This window comes from Pholis gunnellus (assembly GCF_910591455.1).
Source record: "Pholis gunnellus genome assembly, chromosome: 7".
Taxonomy (NCBI): Eukaryota; Metazoa; Chordata; class Actinopteri; order Perciformes; family Pholidae; genus Pholis; species Pholis gunnellus.
In genome coordinates, this window is record NC_136533.1 from 28,036,686 (window position 1) to 28,059,197 (window position 22,512).

The 22,512-nt window shown below is 43.4% G+C and overlaps 1 protein-coding gene across 2 annotated transcripts in view; it reads right to left on the reverse strand.

Annotated features, from left to right (window-relative positions):
* agbl1 (AGBL carboxypeptidase 1) overlaps positions 1-22,512 on the reverse strand; it is a 158,173-nt gene that overhangs the window by 100,394 nt on the left and 35,267 nt on the right. For both annotated transcript variants that reach the window (XR_013767155.1, XM_079163217.1), the window contains exons 7-10: positions 19,968-20,005; positions 4,388-4,596; positions 1,105-1,270; positions 76-134 (exon numbers count right to left, since the gene is read on the reverse strand). Coding sequence is in view for 1 of the 2 variants with exons in the window: in XM_079163217.1 (XP_079019343.1) it covers positions 76-134; positions 1,105-1,270; positions 4,388-4,596; positions 19,968-20,005 (472 nt within the window). In the remaining variant the exon portion in view is untranslated. The remainder of the gene's footprint in view (positions 1-75; positions 135-1,104; positions 1,271-4,387; positions 4,597-19,967; positions 20,006-22,512) is intronic.

Genomic DNA, 22,512 nt, shown 5'->3' on the forward strand with positions numbered 1-22,512 from the left:
CAATGGACTTTGGTTACTGAAAGTGAAAGCACAAACTCCGAAACACATGATCACACAGGAGCCACACACACTTACAAAGTCTGTCTCTTTGTTGTCTTCAGCCTCTTCATCGTCACTCTCCTCACTGTTCTCATCTGGATACAACAGGGAAAACAGAGCAGCCAGTCAGTGTTCTACACGCGTGTGTTTGTTTGGAAGTCCACTCACGACATTCAGCAAGGTGAACTCTATGAAACTTTGCAGGGAACTCGTCGCTGCTCGGATTGGGAGGAAACGGACGATACCCAAACATTAAAACAATACTCATACTCACACAGTTTTAAAAACTTCACATCTGTAAATTTACATAATCGATTCATGAAAGTAATTTTAAATTGACTTGAAGACAAATACAAATGTTGGACTACACTTCATCCAAAATACATTTAATAGTACATTAAAAATACAAATGGTGAACCAAACAATAAAGCAGACTAAGAAATACAATGCACTTCATTGAAGGTGCTAAATTTGAAATCCAGAGCATTAAACAAACATCAAACCAATATTTCCAACGTAGAGATATAGCAGAGTAATGGTAACTTGAGCAGAGAATTAAGTCACACTGTCTTGTAGCAGGTTTGGCCGCACGTGCATTTGAGTCCCTGTGAGCGTGCCCCATGGCGTCGTCGTGGAAGCATAGCACCCACCCTCTGTTTTCTACCCCCAGGTTAACTATTACCTCTATCAGCACGGTTGTCGTTTGTTTGCACTTTTTGTGCTGTTAGCAACATCAGCTGCTAGCCGCGGACTCTGCCGTTGCCATGTTGAGAGCCGTGTTGAGGCAATCCCTCAATCAACGTTACAAATTTGTAGTTTAGCACCTTTTTCAATTTTTTAAACTTTCGAAAAATGTTACACTATAGACTTTTATAATTGACATTATTTCAAATTAACTGTCAGTTCCAATGTGATCAGTCAGCTTGTCTGGTTCCAATAGTGACCAGCTTACCTTAAAATGTCCCAAAATTAAAAGTACTGTATGTTATATTTATCATCCACCGAGTCAGTAACTGCTATCAAAGGTGCGTCTGCTGAATGTTGTTGTGAAGGGAATACTAATACCTGGTTCCGCATCCATATCAGGGACAGCATGCGGTCTTCCGGGCATGGGGAAGGTGTATGCAGACTGGTCTGATGTCAGTGGAAGAGGTGTTTTAGGAAGACACTTTCTCATCAGCTGCACAGAGGGCTCTACCAGAGACTCCAGGCCATTACTCAGCAAACATGTCTGCAGAGAGACAAACTCAGTTAACAGAATGTAGAGAAGATCAATGGGCTGTAACAGGAAAGACAATGTGCCGAAAGACATCCATCAAATACTAATTTTCACTGAACAGCCTGAACGCATCATAATGTAACCAAACAGAACCTTCGTTCGTTGGCCATTAGCTATTCTGCCACAATCGGCCACTAGAATAGCATAAATGCCGATGTCCTGATCGCATATATTTTACTGAATATTGGCGATAAACATCAAAGTGTGAAATAAAGTTTTACTGGAAATTAATTAATCTGCAGTTCACATGCTTGCTGAACCCTGAGGGGGGGATCCATACGGATCACGGATCGACAGTGGTCCATTACACCACTATTTCAAAGCCAGGTGCATCTCATACAGACGCTAACTGGTGCCTCTTGCGTCGGTATCATGGGCGCCGCGGGCCACTGACCAAGCATCCGTAATTGACGCCTTGGAAGCCAACAGGCTGCCACTGCTGAATTTGAGGTGTTCACGTTTATTAAAGCATGAACCTTGGGACACTACCCAAACCATTTAGACTGAATATTATTTGGACCCGGCCTGACTCAGGTCCGGGGTCGTACCTTTGACAGCAGGAGACAAATGAAACAGAGAAGACCTCAGAGTAGCTGTTCACATTATGACTTTCTGTTGACGGTGTGGAGGAAAACATTTTCTTTGGGGGCTGGAAAAAACCTCCCGGGGAAAGCTTATGCCAGGGTGCTGGAAAGGAGGCTCCGACCGTTTGTCGAACCTCGGATTCAAGAGGAGCAGTGCGGATTCCGTCCCGGCCGTGGAACAGTGGACCAGCTCTTCACCCTCGCAAGACTACTGGAAGGGTTCTGGGAGTTTGCCCAACCAGTCTACATGTGTTTTGTGGACTTGGAGAAGACTTTCGACCGGGTCCCTCGGGGGTTCTTGTGGGGGGTGCTGCGGGAGTATGGGGTGCCGGACCCGTTACAACGGGCTATCCGGTCTCTGTACGACTGCAGTAGGAGCTGTGTCCGCATTCTCGGCAATAAGTCAGACACGTTCCCGGTGGGTGTTGGCCTCCGCCAGGGCTGCCCTTTGTCACCGGTCCTGTTCGTGACTTTCATGGACAGGATTTCTAGGTGCAGCCGGGGGGTGGAGAACGTCAGGTTCGGGGGTCTCGGGATCACCTCTCTGCTATTTGCAGACGATGTGGTCCTGTTGGCCTCCTCGGATCGTGACCTCCAGCATTCATTGGGGCGGTTTGCAGCCGAGTGTGAAGCGGCGGGGATGAGAGTTAGCACCTCCAAATCCGAGGCCATGGTGCTCTGCCGAAAACCGGTGGATTGCTCTAGGGCTGCAACTAACGATTATTTTAATAATCGATTAATCTGTCGATTATTTGTTCGATTAATCGATGAATCGGATACAAAAAACAAAAAAGCATTAATTTCTAACCCTTTTTTCAAAAACAGAGCTGACAGTGTAAATTCACAGTGCAAAACATCTTCAGAAAGTGCACAAACAGGTTGCTTGAACATCCCTGAGCTGTTAAAGTAATAATTTAAAAAAAGAAATGGACTAATATCAGGAGTGGGGTTCAGTGGGTTACCCAAAATACTCTGTCTCTCATCACCTACAAGTATAACAGTACTTTAATGAGTTAACTGAATCAACTTTACCGTGTTCGCCTGGTAGACCAGCAGTAGAATAACAGAATGGGAAGAAAAAATTCGCTGTTTTCACCCGCCATTTCTCATCTTTCTGAGCTCCGCTTAACTTCCGGTTTAATGGTCATGTTACAAAAACAAAAGCTCGTCTATCATAAGTAAAACAACGGCGAAGCAGTTACGAGTTTAACACAAGGTACCCAAAATGTCAATAAATGTAATGTATTATAATTGCAGAAATAAACTAAAAATAATACAAATCGCGTAAATCAACTTCCGGTGTTGTCATGGCAACGTTTATACGCCGGTCAGCGTCAGCTACAGAACCGGAGTCCTGTTCCATTATTCCTAGCTGCGGTGTTCAGGCGACCGGCCTGCTGTGAACACTCAAACATCTCCACGACTTATTGAGTGGCGTAATAATCGCGCGACACAACGAATCGATAATGAAATTCGTTGCCAACTCTTTTGATAATCGATTTTTATTGATTTTATCGATTCGTTGTTGCAGCCCTATATTGCTCCCTCCAGGTGGGGACGGAGTGCCTACCTCAAGTGAAGGAGTTTAAGTATCTCGGGGTCTTGTTCACAAGTGAGGGTAAGATGGAGCGGGAGATCGACAGGCGGATCGGTGCGGCTGCAGCAGTAAAGCAGGCGCTGCACCGGACCGTCTTGGTGAAGAGAGAGCTGAGCCGGAAGGCAAAGCTCTCAATTTACTGGTCGGTCTACGTTCCTACCCTCACCTATGGTCACGAACTCTGGGTCGTGACCGAAAGGACAAGGTCGCGGGTACAAACGGCCGAAATGAGTTTCCTCCGTAGGGTGGCCGGGCTCAGCCTTAGAGATAGGGTAAGGAGCTCGGACATCAGGAGGGAACTTGGAGTCGAGCCGCTACTCCTTCGCATCGAAAGGAGTCAGCTGAGGTGGTTCGGGCATCTGATTAGGATGCCTCCTGGACGCCTCCCACTGGAGGTTTTCCGGGCACATCCAACTGGGAGGAGACCCCGGGGAAGACCCAGAACACGCTGGAGGGATTATATCTCCCAGCTGGCCTGGGAACGCCTCGGGATCCCCCAGTATGAGCTGGAAAATGTTGCGGGTGAGAGGGAAGTCTGGGTCAGCCTGCTTGGCCTGCTGCCACCGCGACCCGACCCCGGATAAGCGGAGGAAAATGGATGGATGGATGGATGGCTGGAAAAAATCTCCATAAATAGAAAGGGGGACTGCCAATAATACTAGCCACTGCAATGTTAAGACATCGTACATAAAGTACAGTACTTTTTACAAAAAGACAGAAATAAGAGGGGAAAGAAAGGCAAGACAGATGAGCAAAAACAAAGGTACTGCTCCCGGTGGGGAGACTGAATTTTTTTGTCAGGGTATAAGAAAGAAAATATGAACCATAGTCTATCCCAACAGCAGGAAAGAGAAAAAAAATGGATTATTGGCATGATTTGAACCTTACCTGTGTCGTTACGTACAGCAGTCGGATGCCTCCCTGGGATACCAACGCCTGTCTGCCGACAGTGCTGTGAGTGACTTTATGGAGGCAGCGCAGCAGCGAGTGGCAGATCGCCATGGCGGCGTGTTGGGTTGCCTTGGCGTGCCAGTCCTCGTAAAGCCGCAAGAGGCCAGAGACGTAACCCTTTGATACCACCGAGCAAACATTAGCCTCTGTGAGGGAGAGACACAGACAAACAGGAGAGGGAGGTGAGGGACGTCAGTGCTCTTCCTCTGTTGACACTGACTTCAATAATGGCTATCTGGACAGGATGTGGGGTGAGTGAATCCACATGAAATCCAGCAATGTGTACGAACTCAAGGCTGCCTAAAGGTATGGGGTTCCGAGCTACGTCCATTTGGCAACACAGTGTCGCTCAGTCTCTCTGCATCCACACAAAGCGGCAGCATGAACACACATGAATTATTCACGATCGATCCAACAGCAACAACAAAACTTCACACAGCTAACAGAGTTGTAGCATACTCGTAAAAATATCTTATGCTGCTCTGTGTCATGTATCTCTTCGCAACCACAGTTTAGTCAAAGAGAGTCCTCCTCCATGTCTGCGGATTTGTTTCCTCCCACAGGCCAGAAACATGCATGTTGGGGTAACTGTCCACTCTTAATTGCCCATTTATCAAAATGTAAATGGTGGTCTGTGTATATGATGTCATAAAAAAAAACTGCTTGTACACATACATTTGCATATCTGGAGTGCCTATCAACGATAGGCTGTGTATGAGAAGTGGAAGTAGTCAGCGTGATGTCATCCATTGGGTTTTGGACCGTCGTTTTGAAGCCTTCTTTGTTTTTAGTAACCAGAAGTGACTTGAAAGGGTTAAAGTTCGAAGACGAAAACAGAACACACCGGGGTTTTGACAAGGAAGAACAATGAGAGGATAAAAAAAGATGACACCTCTGGTTCTGCTGCATTGATTTTGATCATTATTTTTGTTTTGTCCATCATGGGTCCAACAATGTTATAGGAGTGCAGTAATAAACACTTAATTGGAGCGTCAGTAGACCCAAACGAGTGAATGATAGGATGCAGTAGATATCTTTCTATCTTGTGGGACGTGTTTCAGGCTACCGTCAATATGTTTATGTAATTTGACAAAAGAAATTTGCAGAAGGGTTCCAAAAACAGAGCCCTGAGGCACTCCGTAGATCAGAGAAGAGTAAGGTAACAAAAGAGAGCAACAGCGGACATCCTCCCCTCATCTACACTAATGTAGTAGCACATTCAGCCTCATGACTCACACCACAAACACACACACACACACACACACACACACACACACACACACACACATAAACCCTCGTCTGTGTGTGTAGAATGTCCAGCCAAGAGAAAGATGAATTTGGTAAATAGGGGAAACTAGTGGAATCATACCATGCCATATCATGACCTTTTAAAATCATCAGACTTTCACACACTCACTCTCACATTGAAAGACATTTCCCCAGACGTTAAAACATGATGAATAAGATAAATGGATACCAAGTTTCATTTACACCTTCAGACAGTAAATACTTTCTTTATATAACTTACGCACTTAAATGCACACAATTCTGTTTAAACATATTGACGCAGACAGATAAACTGTTGATGCAAATACCAATTTCCAAGGCCCTGATCCACCTACTAACCATAAACAGCAGGCCAACAGCTAGTTAGCTCGAACATAAAAAGTCAAGCCAATCTTAAAGATGTTTTGACATTTAACTAGAGCTGCAATGATAAGTCGCTTTTAGTATTTTTAAACATTTTTTTAAATAATTCAAAATCCTGAGATTTGAACTTCCTAAATGTGAATATTTTTGACTCCTCTATTACATAAAAATGACAATCATTGACTGGTGGTAAAAACCAGACATTTGAGGACGTCATCCTGGGCGTTGGAACACTAATTGCCATTTGTCAACATTGTCTGAAATGTTATAGTTAAGCAAATGTTAGCGCTCAACATACTTATTTTAACAAAAATATTAGTTTTAAGTAAAAAACATGATTGTTTTGCGTTACTAACATACTTATTTAACCCAAACCACAATCTTTTCCTGAACCTAACCAAGCACTTTTGTTGCATAAGTCAACATTAAAACTATGTAAGCCTACATTGGAAGTATATTTTGACGAAAAAACAAACACTGTATGCATGTGTGCATCACAGTTGTTTCACTCATAGGGACTTGTATTGCCATTGCTTATGAGCTACTGCAGGTGTATAATCCAACATCACTGAACAAACACAGGACAATGCTCACTCTCACATCCACACACAGGCTCACACACACTTGACACAATTACATTATTTTTTATCTTATCTTTCATTCTTTCTTCCTTTCTTTCGTTGTAATGTAATGTCTTATTCATACTTTATGTTTGTAATTTTGTAAAATTTTAATATTATATAGGTGGAGGCTTCAAATAAGCCCAGTTGGCTTTCTGCCTCCTCCTGCACTGTGATATTCATTTATCTCTGTTATGTTTGTTTGTTTTGAATTTCATTGTTTGAATTGTGCAAATAAATAAATAAAACATGTAATGTGTGGAAGCTCTAGTTAAATGTTGTAGCGAAACTTGTCAGTATGAGTCTTCCAAACAGAAAATGTGCAAGCATGGTGACAAAGTAATGGTAAAGGGTAAAGACATGGTCGCTGTCCAGAGTGTTTTTACCAGCGGATTAGACTTCTGCTGAATGACAACTGACGTCTAATTGTTGTATCATCTTATTTGTGCCACTAATTTCCTTCCCCTCTACAAGATGTCATTATGTGGTAAAGTCATTGAGATCATCTAATCAGAAAACAATAAAAACTGTTTCAATTTGATTTAATATATCATACAACTAGAAATGTAATTATTTCTTTATTCATTATTTATCCTCCCTGGCCCTGACAATGGAAACTATGACACATCATGCATCATGATGGTTAGCCTCCAGCTTGTGAAGGGAGGACCGGAGCTGTTTTGATTGGCTGTGATCTGGGGTACTACTCTCTACCAGCATGCATTGGGCAGGAGGACGGATTCACCTAGAGAGGTCATCAGTCTATCTCAAGGCTAATGCTCTAAAACGGCTCAGAATCATCACTGTAACGTCACACTATTATATACTGAGCGTTATAAGATGCCCCTGAACAGTGATGTCAAAAATTAACAACCTGCATAGTCCTTTGATTCCGAGGCACCCTTAAGAGTCTGTATGAGATACACTGCAGGCTTTCAACTAACTCCAACGTAAACCCATCCATGACAATAACAGACGGGCAGGGTGGACAGGACTAAACCAAGGAGGCCGCTGTTCGTGTCCCTGAAACCAAGTCAACATTGACTCATTTTACCTTTGTTTTGTTGCGTAACTGAACTTACACCAGTTATGTAACAAACGTACAGTACGTATTTTACGTAACAAACATACTTATTTTTACCCAAACCATGATCTTTTCGTAAACCTAACCAAGTACTTTTGTTGTGTAAGTAAACCTAAAAACTAAGTAAACATACAGTGGAAGAGACTGTATGCATGTAACGATCCGAAACTGTATGTTTCCTGTGAGAACAGAAGTTTATTTGGAAAAGAAAGTATCCATGCAACTGGCGGAAACTGAGAGGCCGTCCATCCAAAACTGACACGAGAGGGGAACCTAGAACGCCATAGTTTGAAGTGTAGGGCCACGTATTTGACGAGTTTGGAGAAAAGCCAATTTAATCACTTGGAAACACATTCAAACACTCACATAGGACATACATACATATTTGCTGTATGGGAGCTAAAGAAAAGGTGAATAATTTATCAGCACTTATATCTATTGCACCAAACATTGATGAACTGGAAATTCAGAACAGACACATTCAAATTGTTTCAAAAGTCTAACAGGCGAAACCCTTATCTGTAAGTCCCAAAACCACCAGGAAGGCTTTTGTTGAGGGGCTTATTTCGGAGGTGAGGATAACCTCGACAAATAAAGCTGTGCTGAAATACATCTGAAAAAATGTTTCATTTGCGCCTTTAAAAGCAGAGACAAACACTGCAGTGCAGTGGGTGAGATGCCAAACACAAACTAAGTGTTGTTCGATTAAATATGCTCCCAGAACAGTTCAGGATCAGGAAGAGAAACTGAATCCAGAATACATTGTTCGCCAGGACCGAAAAATACTTCAAATCTACAAATGCGACTTAATATTAGCGTAATTGTTGCCTTTATGTTCACTCCAAACATTGCATTATAGATCAAAGTAAAACACTGAGAGCCGGTTCATTTCGATGTTCTAGTTTATGAGCGAACGCGTTGCCCTTGATGTTCTGTGCAAATTGGCACTTTGACATGAAGCGCAGCACAATATTGCATAAATCATGAAAAAAGCTTGGAGCCCTCCGAATCTCTCTCACTGCCTCTGGAGTAGTGACTCTCTAAACCTGTCGCCGCACACAGAATGTGTCCATGAGCTTCTGACAAGAGGATTAGAGCGGCAAACTGTGTACACAACAAGAAAAGACAAAAAAAGTTTAGACAAAAGAGAGAGGGAAGAGTAAAGCATCAATGTTTGCTGACTTTATTTCCAGAGTTCATCTGAGTTCATCTGCAGTCCAACAGGTTCACAAACGGGCCGGATGCTGCTTAATTCTCTGTAGTCCTGCTGCTGTAAGAGGCTCAGTTTTACTTTCACTTCCATTAATTGCTGCAAAAACTTGCAGTTGCATACAGTACGTGAACATGCATCAAACACTGATTGGATATAATCAATTACGGACTGTGCTTTATGGAAAAAAATCGTCCGATACCCTGTAATTTCACGTTTTTCACAGCTTCAAACTGTCTGCTGTGAAAAAAAGACAATAACCCCGTACTACTTATAGGAAAAGTTTACTTATTTTTGGCCTAGCCATGAAACATGTATGGATTACCAAATATGCTTCCTGGCCACAGTCTCCTACTTTAGCGCCTGTATGAGACTAACCTGGCTTTCAATCAATTCCAATGTAAACCCATGCGCCGCAATATTACATGCTAGGAGCAACTGCTCGGGAAGTCGTGACATAGTGTGAAGGCTTCCTTTTTGATTTCCATTAAGCCATATTTCTATCCCCAACTAACGTGCTCCACAAGGTTTCGCTAGATAGTTACATCCACTCGGGTTACTCACGGTTTGTTTACCACCGGTAGTCCGATAGATGAAGAGGACGGATGAATAGAAGGGCAATGTGTGTGTGTGTGTGTGTTTGTGTGTGTGTGTGTGTGTGTGTGTGTGTGTGTGTGTGTGTGTGTGTGTGTGTGTGTGTGTCTGTGTGTGTTAAACTACGCTACGACACCAAAAATAAAAGGATATGCCGCGGCAACCCAAAGCAAAGAAATATAATAACATAAACTTTTCGCTTTGTTCAATGAACAAGTAATTTGACCTATTTAAACAATTTTGGCTCTTGGCATCCTTAAGCTTCATGCCCTGTGCACAGCTGGTACTAACAAGACAATAGCACCATCAAAGGGGCCAATTTATTAACAATTTATTGCCACAGATGGCCACATGGGGCAGTAGTACCAACCACAGTCTAAGAGTATACAGTCTAACTTGTCCTTTTTGGCTCCTACAAATAGTATAAAGAGTCAGAAAGTCCATGTAGGGAGGAGGTCGGCGCAAATGGATTGGTCGAATAAACACAGGACTTTCACCCAGGAGTCCTGTGTGTGTCCTGTGTCAGCCAGCACTGACTCATTTTAAGTTACATAAGTACGTTACTTAACTAACATACTTACAAACTGAAGCTATGTAACAAACATATTTGTTTGAACCCAAATCATGTTTTCTTTCCTAAAACCTAACCAAGTAGGTTTTTTTGCCTAAAACCTAAAGTAACGCCAAGGGGTCCCCGACCAAGCATTTGTACATGACGAGTTGGGAATGAGAACAGGGTTGGTGCAGAACAAGGGAGCCAAAGAGTCAGGGGGCTCCTAAGCCAGGGCTTCTTTTTCAAGGTCCTACAGTGTGTAAATATGCATGAAGATATGTGGACCAATCAAAGAAAAAGTTAAAAAAGGATCCTTTAGTATATTTTATTGGGAGTAAAAAAAGTGCATTCATGCCAAGTGTGAAGGAATTTATTTCTTTTGATCCCAAGAAGAACCCGGTTGCACTTAACCCTTGTGTTGTCTTAACTTTCTGTATACACCACTTATCCTAAGGATCCAAAATTACTTCACTAAACCCCTAAAATAAAACAGCTTGATTGCATTTTAAACCCCAAATCTATTTTGCATTAAGAAACAAACTGTCATTCATCACAAACTTTGTGAATAACTAAGTTTTTCTTCTTCACAGTGCAGAAAGACTGTTTAATCTGGAATCCACTTCTCCCAGACCTTTCTTATGGCCGCAAGTTTGTCTGTCACAGGCCTTGCAGGTCTTGACTCACGATTATCAAATCGTATCGTTTTTGAGAAAGTATGAAAGACTTTCAGTGACATCATTGCACGGAAAATCGCCCTTCCACTCTCTGCATCCCAAAGACTAGATGCAGCCTCGCCTCATGACCTATACACATCTGCTAAGATTAGCAGCCCGATGCAGGTCAATCTCATCTAGGGCTGCAACAACGAATCGATAAAATCGATTAATAAAAGAGTTGGCAACGAATTTCATTATCGATTCGTTGTGTTGCGCGATTATTTTATTTTCTCTGAACTGGGGCCATGATTAAGAGGGACGGCCAGGGGCATTCGTATTGTGCCGCTAGAGGTGAAATTCTTGGACCGGCGCAAGACGGATGAAAGCGAAAGCATTTGCCAAGAATGTTTTCATTAATCAAGAACGAAAGTCGGAGGTTCAAAGACGATCAGATACCGTCGTAGTTCCGACCATAAACGATGCCAACTAGCGACCCGCCGGGCAGCGTCCGGGAAACCAAAGTCTTTGGGTTCCGGGGGGAGTATGGTTGCAAAGCTGAAACTTAAAGGAATTGACGGAAGGGCACCACCAGGAGTGGAGCCTGCGGCTTAATTTGACTCTACACGGGAAACCTCACCCGGCCCGGACACAGAAAGGATTGACAGATTGATAGCTCTTTCTGGATTCTGTGGGTGGTGGTGCATGGCCGTTCTTAGTCGGTGGAGCGATTTGACTGGTTAAATCCGATAACGAACGAGACTCCAGCATGCTAGTTACGCCGTGCGGTCGGCGTCCAGCTTCTTAGAGGGACAAGTGGCGTTCAGCCAGTCGAGATTGAGCAATAACAGGTCTGTGATGCCCTTAGATGTCCGGGGCTGCACGAGCGCCACACTGAGTGAATCAGCGTGTGTCTACCCTTCGCCGAGAGGCGTGGGTAACCCGCTGAACCCCACTTGTGATATTAGTCCATTTTTTTTTTTTATTATTACTTTAACAGCTCAGGGATGTTCGAGCAACCTGTTTGTGCACTTTCTGAAGATTGTTTGCACTGTGAATTTGCACTGTCAGTTCTGTTTTTGAATAAAGGGTTGGAAATTAATGCTTTTTTGCTTATTTCATTTTTTTTCATTCATCGATTAATCGAACAAATAATCGACAGATTAATCGATTATTAAAATAATCGTTAGTTGCAGCCCTAATCTCATCCATCCTTTTCCAGTTGTCTGGGAGTACTGTCATCTGCAGCACCCTTATAGCCTCTGACTGCATTCCCCATTAGTAAACAATGCTTTCAAGAAATGTTTATTCTCTCTGATCTTGTTTGTATTTTGTCTGTGAACTTCAGTCAGGTGTGGGGTCGTGGAGGGGAGATGCTACATATTCCCGAGAAGGTTGTCATTTTCCCTGAGTTCAATCAGTAGCACACGTAATCTCAATTTCTTGCGTATGTGTTGTTGTGGTGTGTTTTTATGGTTTCTGTAGTATGAAAATGATTTTATAACTGCCGGGTCAAAAATGACCCCTAAGACAAGATTTGTACCCTGTTGGTGTATGAACAAAAGCAATGTTTTTTTCGCTTTTTTTTATGTTGGGGTCATTCTAGGAAAAGTCTTTGAGCGTCAGGCTCCAGTCTTGCTAATGAAATTTAAATTTCGTAAAATAACACTTTCTTTTCTATCTTTGTTCAAAGAGAAAGACTTTGCGCAGGACAGAAAGCGGTGGCCACTGTCACCTCAGAAGATAACAGCTGAGAGCTCTTCACAGCTCCACGGGCTCAGACACACATACTGCTCAAAATGAAAGAGCCTCTGCGGACTGGAGGTGAGAGCATTTAAACATGCTCAGGGGGGGGGGCAGAGAGAGAGAGGTTTGGGGGTGCAAGCATGGCGTATGATGTACGTGAAACCAAAAGAGAATGTGTGTGTGTGTGTTTATGTATACTGCGAGTGGTCCATTCAGAATGACAAACATGCTAAGTGTGTGAAAATTACAGATTCAAGCACGCAGACTTGCACACACATTCATGACTGTGCACACACATTTGACTGGAAACAAAGCGCAAAAGTGACCCCTGCAGGAACAACTAAAGCAGTACAGCACGGGTCCCAGAACCATCCTTTTTTTTCATTTAGCACCATGAGAGGAGAGGGGAGGGAGACAAGGAGAGGATATGGAGGAGAGAGGAAAGGATTGGGAGGACAGGAGAGGTTTTTGGATTTCAACATTCTTTTATTGAACACTGTCACATCATCACTGTCACATCATCACCAAAAAACAACAAAATCTGTCATCCAAACACTGAAACGTTTACAATCCTCTCTCCTTTTTAAAAGCTCAACCAACGCTGGAAGCATAGACACTGAGCAAATAAATGTACCAGGGTCTCAAGTCTGAGGACAGAAAATACACTTCTGTTTGTAACTATTGCCCCATGTGCAACCCTCCACTGGAGGTCTGCTGTCTGCTTTTTAATGGGCAGCTTGTACAGGAGAGGAGAAGAGAGGAGAGGTTTTGGTTTCCAAATTTCCTTTATTGATCCAGGAGACACCAGATCACTGTCACATCAATTAAAAATAAATAAATAAATAAATAAAAACAATTCATTGAAGCACAGAAAAATACCAACATATCAGAAATTAACAATCAGCTCCCCCTCCCCCACGTAACATAACAATCCCCCCCCCCCCCCCCCAATAGCCAAAATGCGGCAGAAGGCCGTCATATTGTCCATCATTTGTAAATATCTGGATTCTACCCTCAGTCAAGCCTTCAGCAGTCCCTCCAGAACCAGTACCAGCTCCACACGGCCGGCACTCTGAGCCCGGTTCCTGTGTGTTAACCAAATGGCAGACTTAGCAGTACCGGACAAAAAGTGTGGACCGTTTTCCTCTAAACAGAGTATTTCGGACCAAAAATGAACTAAACCAAAAGAAAAACCTCACCAAGACCCCGAAACCACCTTTTTAAATGTGCAAACAGTGCTGACAGACGAGGACATTGAACAAATAGATGTACAAGATCTTTGCTCTGAGAACAGAATAAACACCCCTCCCCAGCTCAGGATCAAGGTGCGCTCTGTATCTGTTCGTAGCTATTGCCCCGTGTACAACCCTCCACTGGAGGTCAGCTGTCCGCTTTTCAATGGGCAGCTTGTACAGAGACCGCCAGCTGCCTTTCGGGGAAAACTCTGGACCAAAGAACTCTCTCCACCGTGACTCCTTTATCCCTGCCAAAGAGCGCAAGTTCACAACCTTGACGCAGGTTCGGTAGACGGCTTTTTTGCCCACTTGTCCAGGTGCAGGGTTGTGAAAGTGAGCAACTGACTTCCTCCTTCCTGCCACTCTCCCACAGGGGGTGATGGACAGAGAGGGGAAACAGTACTCAAAGCCGTCATTCCACTGGTCACACAGAGTTTGGTTAGCGGCAAACTCTCTCTGGGGTATGGACAGGGTGGCACAGACTTCCTCCACCACTCTGTTGATCAGCCAGACTGAGGTGATGTTGCTGTTGTCCTCATCAGATGGCCCAGTTTGGTGCAGCCAGCTTCTCTGAGACTCGCTCGCAGGCTGGCAGATTGCTGAGTTTGAATCTGTATAAAGTTGTTAAAGAACAAAGGTTCCTCAAACAACCACATTCCAGGAACCTCATTTGTGGTGCGTGTGGTCTTGAAAATATGCCATGCCTGCAGTACAGAGTTGTAGAAAGGTGTCCAAAGTCTCTGCTTGCAGGAGGAACAGCTGCTTCTCATAGCCCAACCGCCCTGCTCTCCTCAGCAGCAGTCGAGCTGTGTCAAGACAGCTTGGGCCACAGTTGTAAAGCAGTCTTTGAGCTGTCTGTAATCGGAAAGAGGCAATTTTGGACTGGATGTCAATCAGTCCGTGCCCCCCCTCATCAACACACAGGTACAGAGCTGCTGCTCGGACCCAGTGCTTGCCAGACCAGAAAAATTCTACGATGGATCTCTGGATGTCCTCAATCAGGCCTCTCGGTGGCGTCACAGCAATGAGTTTGTGTCAAAGAGACGAGGCGACTAAGTTATTGGCAACCAGAACTCTTCCCCTATACGACAACTGGGGTAGCAACCATTTCTATTTAGACAACCGAGCGCATACTTTCTCCTTCACTCCCTCCCAGTTCTTTGCTTGAAAGCCCTCGGTGGCCAAAAAAACCTCCCAGGACTTTCAGTCCCTTTTTCCCCCACTCAAGTCCACCAGGCAGACTGGGCGCTGCCCGGTCCCTCCACTGTCCCACCAACAAGGCTTCAGTCTTGGCCCAGTTCACCCGTGCAGATGAGGGCTTTTTTAATACAATGACAAGATATCCTGTAAACATTGAACGTCCTTCTGACTAGAGACAAAAACACATACATTCTCTGCATAAGCAGATACAATAGGTTAAGACTGGAGGACCCCTGCACAGCAAGGGCTCAATAGCTAATCTATAAAATTGACCTGAAATAGGACAACCCTGTCTTATCCCTCGCTGTACAGAGATTGGTCGACTCAGCCCTGCCCTTGTCTACACCAAACATTGAGCACCACTGTACAATAAATCAACCCAAGCCAGAAGAGGCAACTCCAGTTCCTGAGTAATGCTAGGTCTCCTTTCTTTGGCAGCAGGGAAAGCCTCGCTTGCTGACTGGAGACAGAAAGAGATCCTGTTCTGAAACACTCCAACAGAACACTATGTAAATCATGTCCAAGTGTATTCCAGAAGCATTTGTAGAAGTCAGCGGAGAGACCATCAATCCCTGGTGACCGTCCTGATGCCATCTGTGTGACAGCAACCGTCAAATCCTCCAGAGTCAGCCCACAGTCCAGAGCAGCTTTCTCCTCCGGGCTGAGCTGAGGAAGCCCCTCCAAGAGCTCCTGCCGACACTCCATGTGACACTGCTCTGCCCCAAAGAGGTCAGCATAGAACTCCATGGCATGGTTCCTCATCTCGCCCGGACTGGTGGCCACCCTGCCTCCTGGAAGCCTAAGGCAGGTCATCTGCTTCCTATGTGCCACCGATCTCTCCAGGTTGAAGAAGAAAGAGCTTGGGGCATCCATGTCCTTCAGCTGGAGAAAGCAAGACCGGTCAATAGCCCCCTTCACCCTCTCCTGCAGGAAGGAGATCAACTCCAACCTCTTCTCCTGGAGCAGTTGACCCGTAGCAGGATCTTGGTCTCGGTGTAGCCCCTCCTCAATATTCTTGATGTTGGCCTCCAGCTCCTGGACTGCTGCCTTGATCTTAGCAGTGGAATGGGAGGTGTACTGCTGGCAAAAAACAAAAGCTTTTCCAACCTCCCACTACAGCTTCAGAGAAGTAAAATAATGTTCTGCTTTTCCACATCAGCCAAAAGTGCTCAAAGCTCTGGCAGAAAACACTGTCCAGCAGAAGCTTGTTATTGAAGAGCCAGTAGGAGAACTTGACCCTTTCATCTGGTGAAATGATCAACTCTGTGGTGATGATGTGGTGGTCACTGAAGCCAACTGGACTGATGCTACTGTGGAGCAATCTGGAACTGAGACCCTGTGAAATGTATATCCGGTCTAATCTGGCTGTACTCACCCTGTTATTGTTGACCCTCACCCATGTGTACTGTCTAGATTGTGGATGTTTGGTTCTCCATGCGTCTAGCAGGTCCAGATGTGTCATGACACTGTTCAGGCTGTGAGATGATTGTGGATGGGGTTCCTCACTGGTCCTGTCTACAGTAAAGTCCAAAGTGCAGTTAAAATCACCACCCATAACTAAATGTTCTTGATGATGGTTTGTCCAGTATGTTGAAAAAACCCACTCTTTCAGTTCCCTGGTTTGGTGCATAAATATTGACAAAGCAGAAGATAGAGCTCTCAATTTCTTCCCTCACAATAAGCAGATTTTTCTGAACAGAACCGCTACCCCTGCACTAATATTAATGCCATGGCATGATCATTTTACTTTTTAGTCTTTTTAACAATTTTACCTTTTTGTGCTTTTCGAAGAAGATTGATGTGTTTTTTTAAGTAGAAACACTTTCTCTCATCCAAAAGGTTTAAGTATATCAACTGATTTGATGAATTTAGTGGTGTCACTGAAATAATTACTTACTTTAAATGCTTGATCTAGAAATTAGTTTATTTATTCTAATGAGTATAGATCGGCGCTTCTACTGGGGGTTCCACTAACAGATGCTGTGTCTGACTCAGTGTCATAATCCATGTTTTCTCCACAGGACACCTGATGATTAGAAACACTGTGTTCCTCATTTCTGCCTCAAACTATTGTGGAGGCTGCTTCCTCCACATTTTCAGCTGGCTGGGGTTGTACTTCAGATTCTACAGTCTGAGAGCTGCTGTTCTCTGCAGCAACAGAAGTCTGTTGATCCTCAGCTTGGCTCTGCTCTTTCTCATCCTTGTCCTTATGTTTTAACTGTGAGCCAGCGGCATCAGCCGCCGCGCCCGCAATACCGCAACCTGCCACCGCGGGCCCGGCCGCAGGCCCACCGACTGCGGGCCCGGCCGGCAAGCTGCTAGCCATGGTCCCGGCCGAAGGCCCGGCCCCAGGTCCGTCAGCCGTGGGCGGGGTGCCCATGTCAGCAGAGCCGGACCGCTTTCTATGCGGACAGGCAAAGCATTTGTGACCCACATCTCCACACTCAAAATGTTTGAGCTGTCTTGAGCTGGCATACACCATGTAGGAGTCGTCACCGTGCTTCACTCTGATCCTGCCACACCGAGTGGCCGCTGACCTGCCAAAATGAATCCCACTCAGTTTTGGTTCATTATGAAACCGTGCGGAACACTGCCTCAGAAAAGAAAAACATCACCTCGTCATTGTTTTTCATCAGCGCTGGCTGTGTGCAGCACTTTAATACAAAAAGGAGGCGGGCTGGAGCTATGAGGTTTTTCCAACAGACAGACCAATGACATTGATTTTAAAATAAAAGATGAAAAATTGACCTTCCCGCCTTGTGTATTCATGGATGGGTAAAACAGGCTGTATTTGCGTCCAGGCCAGGCTTCTAAATCTGGCGCTTCAGCTGCTTTCCTTGGTGCTTAGCAAATGTTGGTTTGCAGCATAGGAGTTGCATGGGGACATATACTGTACCAGGGACATGCGGTCAGGGGAGGCAGAGCCTCACCTGTCATCATGAAAAGTAAAAAACAAACAATGATAAAATAAATATTTCTCTACTGATCTGTGCTATAAATGAAATTTCTGTATGATTTCAATAATTGTAAGCATTTTTATAGTCAAAATCGCTGAATTTGCTCATGTCCTGTTCAAACAGAGAGGAGACATGCGAGGTAAGGCAGCAACGAGCTGTGCCTCATCTCAGATTACGCAATCCCTAACAAACTGGGTTGAGCGCGTGCCTTTTGCTTTCTCATTGTTTGTCACCACTGTAATATTTGTTGACGCTTGTATTATATGTCCTTTCTTTCCATAGAATAGGTCATGTATTGTATTTCACGTGTGTGTAGAACATATTCAGTCTTGCTGATCTGACAGAAACCGCAGTGAAGAAGCACAGAGGGGAGCAAACAGTACCTCTGCCTCACTGAAGGGGGCGTGCGAGAGCCCATGGGTCGGGTTCATGCTTGTAGTTCCGTTACTCTTCTTCTACACTTCTCTTCTTCTTCTTATATTTTGCTTTGACTGCAAACATTGAAGATTAAATATCTAAGCTTTAACAATTCTCAAAAAACTAAATATAAATATGAAAATATGACCAAATCAACAGCAATTCAACGTCAGACAGGTAAAGTAACCTTTTATGTGTTTGTTGTTCTCTTTATAAATCCGTGGTTGTTACACAGTTTATCGCGGGATCTCGCGATTTTCGCCAAATGAATGGTGATTTAAGCTACTCTATATTGGGTTCATAGATTTGTAAATCTGACTCTGAAAGAGTCAGTGCCTCACCGGCCACGAACCTCACCGCACGTCACTGTACTGTACCAATTGTGCGCTCTGCAATTATCTGGAGTGGCTGTGTGTGTGTGTGCACATGAGTGTGTGCTTAATATTGGGGGTGAGCGCCCAAGGCAAAAAATTGGCGGTGCCATTGGTGTGTGTTACTCAATGAGCGGGTTGTCACATTACAATATTTGACACGGGTTTTGTGGGCACCAAAAAAGGAAAATTACTGTTTTCAATTTTGTTCATATTGAAGTGGGTAAATCATGAAATAGAATACTGAAAAAACAGTACAGTAGGCTGAGCATTGTCTTGATAAGGAGAGACCAATGTCCCAAGTTTAAATTCACATATCGTTTTCGATTTGCCTACTAGCTTTATTATAGTATCTTACCATAATATATATATATATATATATATATACACACACACACACACACACTGGCAACCACGACGCATTTGGCTGAAGTCACCTAATAAACGTGGTCGCTCTTGAAACGGAAATACCTGTTGCTCTGAAACCGTCGTAATACTGAATGCCCTGTTGGAATATCCATTCCGAAAACCGAACATGCAATATCCAGACATTTCGATGCTGGCCATAATTCAATGTGTAATGCTTATAAAACTTGTCTCAATAGCTGGGGAAAAAAACACACTGCTTCCGTTGCCAACATGCACATACATTTTTTGATGATGTCGGCTATAAAAGGATCCATGCTTTGGTTTATGACCAACTACCTGCGGAACTAATGACATTCCCATTAGCCTCAGCCGGACTTTAGCTAATTAGCTAATGTTAGCATGCTGACATGCTAAACTAAGATGATGATCATGGTCAACATCATATCTGCTTAACATCAGCATGTCAGCATGCTGACTCTGGCCTGTCTATGAACCCTTAGTCTGGTTTTCTGCTACAGTACTTTCTAAAACCTGCACACAGCTCTTGCAAATGTCATTCCTTTTTTCCTCCTCCACACCCGGCAGTTTATGTTGGCTATTATGGAGACAACGTACCTCCTTACTTTTTAAGTTGTACAGATAGGAAAATGCTTCTCATATTCAAGTGAGATGTCAAACTCTAGCATGAGCAGCTATCCATGTAGTAAGAGAAATAGATCATTAAACAAGAAAAATTGGCCTCAGAAACAGACACCCGGTGAAAGGGTGTGAGTCGTGTTATATAGTGACGATGATGATTATGTACACCCAGTATGATGGAAACCATCAGCTGGTGAATGATGAAGGAAAAAAACTTACTTGTGCACAGCAGAGCAGCAAAGGCATCAATGGCTGCCCTGGAAAATAAACAGAGGGGGACAGTCGGCCTTTCAGACATTTAAATTAACACACACATCAATATGCAAATTGTACATAATACACTAGTGTGCAAATTAGTGGGATGAATACCAAAAAACACACTGACACAGGCATAGTGGGTCTGATGTGTGTATTTGTTCGAGCTCATTTGGGAGTTGTTATATGCAGCATCACAGTATATTCTTGGATTTAATATAATGGAAAAATTATGAAAAACTCCAGAAAAATCAATAACGTAAAAAACTTTATGTGACATATTTTAGAATAGTTGGTGTGATTATGGATGTGCTTTATAAACTCTATCCCTGGTCAAAGACATGTCAAAATCTAGTTTCCGCGTGGATACTTTATACTACAGTGTTTTAACTGGAACGAAAAGTTCTGTTGATTGAGTCATAGTCATGATCATTTGGCAGTATACCTCAACACATCCTGAGGTTTTTCAGCACAGAAGCAGGTCAGGTTTAACTGTAAGAAGTCATTCTCGGGACGAAAGTAAATGCTTCTTTAGTCCCTCTACAGCAGGGGTCACTATTAGACGGACAACGGTCCGAGTCCAGACCCGCTGTATGACCCGGGACTTATAACCGAGAATTCTGACATTTTCAAGGAGCGCTTCTATTTTAACCAGCGCAGCTTTTCTAGCCTTTACGGCACTCGTTCAGCGGTCCAGGAAGCACAACTCTATGCGTTGTAAACCATCTCATGTGATGCTACTCGGACAATCACATTATGTGTATTCCGACTCAAGTACAATATTCACACTCACGGGAGAGAGGGGAGGGAGACCCGACAGTCGGAAAAAGTATTTGAGTCTGAGAAGTTATTGACATGCTCGAAAAAGAGAAAAGTGGACAGTTTAACCAGAGCCTTTAACCAGGAATGGACAGACTATTCCCACAACCAGTTTAAAACCAGTATGTCTCATGTTCAGAGACGTGACGATTACTAAAAGCAGCAATGTGAAGCGTCACTACGAGACAAGAAACAACTCTTTTAAGCAAACGTACCCACTCACATCTGAAATAAGTCACAGAAAATAAAGCTAAGAGCCCAATATGATCAGAATCCTAACACATGAATTCACTGTCCAACAATGATGTTAACAGACAGGATAGATCTGAAACAAGTGGTTTAATAACCACAGATAAAGTCCATGCACACAATTTTCTTATTAGAAGATGAGAAAAATATAATATGCTTTCACTTCACACCTGAATGAACTGAATGTAAAGCTGCAGGACAAATCAGTTGAATTCATTTCTCTAAAACTAAGTACTTTATTTTAGGAGCCCCAATTTTTAAAAGCTTTGTAATTTATATATTTTTTTATCCAGCCCTTGTTTGAGAGAAGAACATTTATTAAGACTCAGGGCCTGCGTGCGTGTGTGTGTGTGTGTGTGTGTGTGAATACAGAGATGAAGAATGTGACACTGTCCAGTGTAGTGTTGCTAGCAGGGTCTCACTAACAGGGCGTCCAAAGTGTGACAAGAGGCCACGACCTCTGGGCCACAAGAGCTATGTTTACTGAGGATGGGAAATACTACATATCTTCAAAGGCCCCAGCACGTGGCTGTGCTACTGTTATCATTAGTGCGCATTTTACAGCTATGGAAGGGATCAATCAAAACGAATAGTCCTCCAAATCCCAGAAATATTAAAAATCAATTCCATTCAAACAATATAATTAATATTTACGGTTAGTTAAGAGTCCCTGCTTCAAAAAAAGGGCACCATTTATTGTCAAGGTATGTTGCACATACAAGGAATTTGACATGACAGGTGGTGCATAACATTACACAATCAACAACAATCAACACAGTGCAAATGAAATGGCTGTTTAAAGAACAACCACCAAAGGTGACCTTGCAGGAGTTATATCTCCCAAATGAAATACCCTTTGGTATGTTGATCTTTTGACCTCATGCACATAGAGATAATCACAATATTGATTTAAATGTAGTTGCTAAGATGTGATTTAATAAAAAAAAGATTGTTATTACAAATCTGTATAACCCATGTGGAAGAACTACAGAGTCTCCCGGCAGTTCATGAAATAGTTACGAAATGCAAATCTGTGGTTTCTTGATGGGAAAAGAGGGAAAGAATAGTAATTCGTTTTATCTTTGCGTTGTTGTGGGCTATACAAATTAATTAATTATAATCCTCCCTGCTTCTGACGTTAGTTTTTTTTTATTTTGTTACTCGCCTCTCCTCTCACTTCACTTGACTTCCTGCCTTTGTGTGTTGTCGTGCCAGTTTTGATTGTCTTTATTTGTTGATTAAATTCACATATTTCATAATATGACTTCTTACTGTTGCTTCTTGATTTGTTTTTTATACTTGGACCTGTATTCTCTGATATTTCTCCTCTACTTTTCCCACTGTGTCATCCCCTGCACACACACACATAATGGAGCCCCAGCCCAATTTTACCCCTGCATATGCCTGAAAATGAACTCGCACGTGCAGTCGAACAGCAGTG